Genomic DNA, 2,597 nt, shown 5'->3' with positions numbered 1-2,597 from the left:
GAAGACGAAAACAATACCTATTGTCATAGGTGCCCTGAGAATGACAGCGAAATGGGCTGATTACTACCTAGCTCAGATACCAGGAAACCCCAAAATGGCTGAAGTTCAAAAGATAGTGCTCATGGGAACTGCCCATATCCTACGTAAAATACTGTCTATGTGATCTCAAATTTTAAAGCAAACACATAATTGTCTTATGGTTTCTTAAACATTCTCTAGAACAACACTATGTACAAATCCAAATATATGGTACCCTAGGCATAACACCTACATGAACTTCTAACTTGTTGTCTCTTGAGGTCTCTGGGTGAGACTTGGAGCCAACTTGTACAAATGCAAAGCAAAAGTCACACATAAAATAATAATAATGATAGTAACAATAAAGCTCTGATGCAGTATCAGACAGTGACTCACATGGCTTCTGATCTTAACTGATTGTAAGTGTTATCAAGTACATTGTTTTGTCTTATTGTAAAGATAGACTACAACAAACATCCTACTAAATAACCACAGATTTGCTTGGCATTAACCGGCTGAGCTTGTCTCTTAGCGGCTGACGATATGTACATCTCTGATCATGAGCAGGAGTAGTGGGGGAGCATCATAGCCATGTGTTGAGAGGGATTCTTTGGGGTTTGGATAATTCACCTTTGGAAACATAGGTGTTTCATTCATCATTAAATAACCCTTATTCAGAGACCTTTTGAGCAGGATGGGCTACTTGACCTGAAGAAAATTTTTACTGGGCCCCATCTGCGAGGTCATGTGCTGTTTATCTTCATATGAGGTCATCATGTTACTGCGCATATGTTTGTGATGCATGTACCTGGTGAACCCCTATCAGACAAGTAATCACGATGGATATATCGGGCTTTATATATTTATACCTCAGTGTCTTTCACGCAATAATAATAATAATAATAATAATAATAATAATAATAATAATAATCCTTTCTACAAAAGGCACAAGGCCTGGAATTTGAGGGGAGGGGGATAGTTAATCACATCGACCTCAATGCCTGACTGGTACTTAATTTATCAACCCCAAAAGGATGAGCAATGGAGTCGACCTTGGTGGAATTTGAACTCAGAACATAGTGATGGGTGAAATATTTGCCAGCTCACAGCTTTTATAATAATAATAATAATAATAATAATAATAATAATGTGAAGTATATTTGCCACTTAAATGTGGCTGACCCCTAAGGGTGGATGTTACTGTTGCTTTTAGCAATAATAATAGCAATAATAATAATATTAATAATAAATGCCCTGATGCAGTACCAGGCAGTGGCTCTCATGGCTTCTTTTCTTAACTGATTGGAGGTGCTATCATGTATATTGTTTTGTCTTGGTATAAAAGATGGGCCACAGCAAATATTCTGCTCAATACCACAGATTTGCTTGTCAGTTGTTTGACCTTAACCAGTTAAGCATGTTCCTTTGTGGCTGACGGTATGTGCATCTCTGATCATGAGCAGAAGTAGTGGGGGAGCATCATAGCCATGTGTTGAGAGGAATTCTTTGGGGTTTGAATAATTCACCTTTGGAAACATGGGTGTTTTGCTCAACATCCTTAAACAAACCTTATTCAGGGACTTTTTGAGCTGGATGGGCTACTCGACCTGAAGAAAATTCTAACTGGGCTCCACCTGCGAGGTCATACGCTGTTAATTTTGATATGAGATCACCATGTCGCGTACATATGGTTGTGATGCATGTGCCTGGTGTACCCTTATCAGACGGGTAGTCATGATGGGTATAATGGGCTTCGTATATTTGTACCCCAGTGTCACTTTGATGGCATGCACTGCTCTCTCACTCAATAATAATAATAATAATAATAATACTTCTTTCTACAATAGGCACAAGATTTGAAATTCTGGGTGAGAGATTTCGCTAATTACATCAATCCCAATATTAAACAGGTATTTATTCAATTGACTCCCAAAAGGACGACTGGTAAAGTCAACTTCAGCGGAATTTGAACTCAGGATGTTTAGACAGACGAAATGCTGCTAAGAATTTTGTATCACACAATAACAGTTTCAAAACTTATCACCTTTAACTAATATAACCAGCATAATTGATGTAATTATTGTTGTTGTTGTTGTTGTTATTCAGTGTCGGAGTTGCAACTATTAATGGCAATTTTGGTCCTGGGACCGGCACCATTTGGCTGGACGATGTCAACTGCATGGGCAGTGAATCAACCATCGAGGACTGTCAATATCCTCAGATTGGTCAACACAACTGCGACCACTTTGAAGACGCAGGGGTCATCTGTTCGGCACGTAAGTATTTCAATTAGTTTAACGAGTTTCTGCTGTTTCTGTTATTTTTCTTGTTGTAGAATACAGCACGCTTATTGTATATTTCTTCTTTTTTTTCTTCAGCCCTGTACAACACCACATGGAGTCCCGCTCCAACACCAACCACCACCAGTCACCCAGAAAGTAGGTATTTTTATTTCTTAACTTATCTGGGGATGATGCCCTGTGTCTGTTTTCATGTTTATAAAGTTTTGATTCCTACTCTTTTCTGCTTATTATATATACATACATACATATATATATGTATATATATATATATATATA

At 38.0% G+C, this 2,597-nt stretch overlaps 1 protein-coding gene across 1 annotated transcript in view; it reads left to right on the top strand.

The window, feature by feature from the left end:
• The window catches only part of LOC106879666 (deleted in malignant brain tumors 1 protein), a 36,089-nt gene that overhangs the window by 16,883 nt on the left and 16,609 nt on the right, over window positions 1-2,597 (top strand). Inside the window, exons 10-11 of the mRNA XM_052978214.1 lie at window positions 2,125-2,294; window positions 2,397-2,456. Of these exons, the coding sequence (XP_052834174.1) occupies window positions 2,125-2,294; window positions 2,397-2,456 (230 nt within the window). The remainder of the gene's footprint in view (window positions 1-2,124; window positions 2,295-2,396; window positions 2,457-2,597) is intronic.

This window comes from Octopus bimaculoides, unplaced genomic scaffold, assembly GCF_001194135.2.
Source record: "Octopus bimaculoides isolate UCB-OBI-ISO-001 unplaced genomic scaffold, ASM119413v2 Scaffold_105217, whole genome shotgun sequence".
NCBI lineage: Eukaryota > Metazoa > Mollusca > Cephalopoda > Octopoda > Octopodidae > Octopus > Octopus bimaculoides.
The sequence above is the reverse complement of the archived record's forward strand: the minus strand, read 5'-3'. Positions and strand labels throughout refer to the sequence as shown.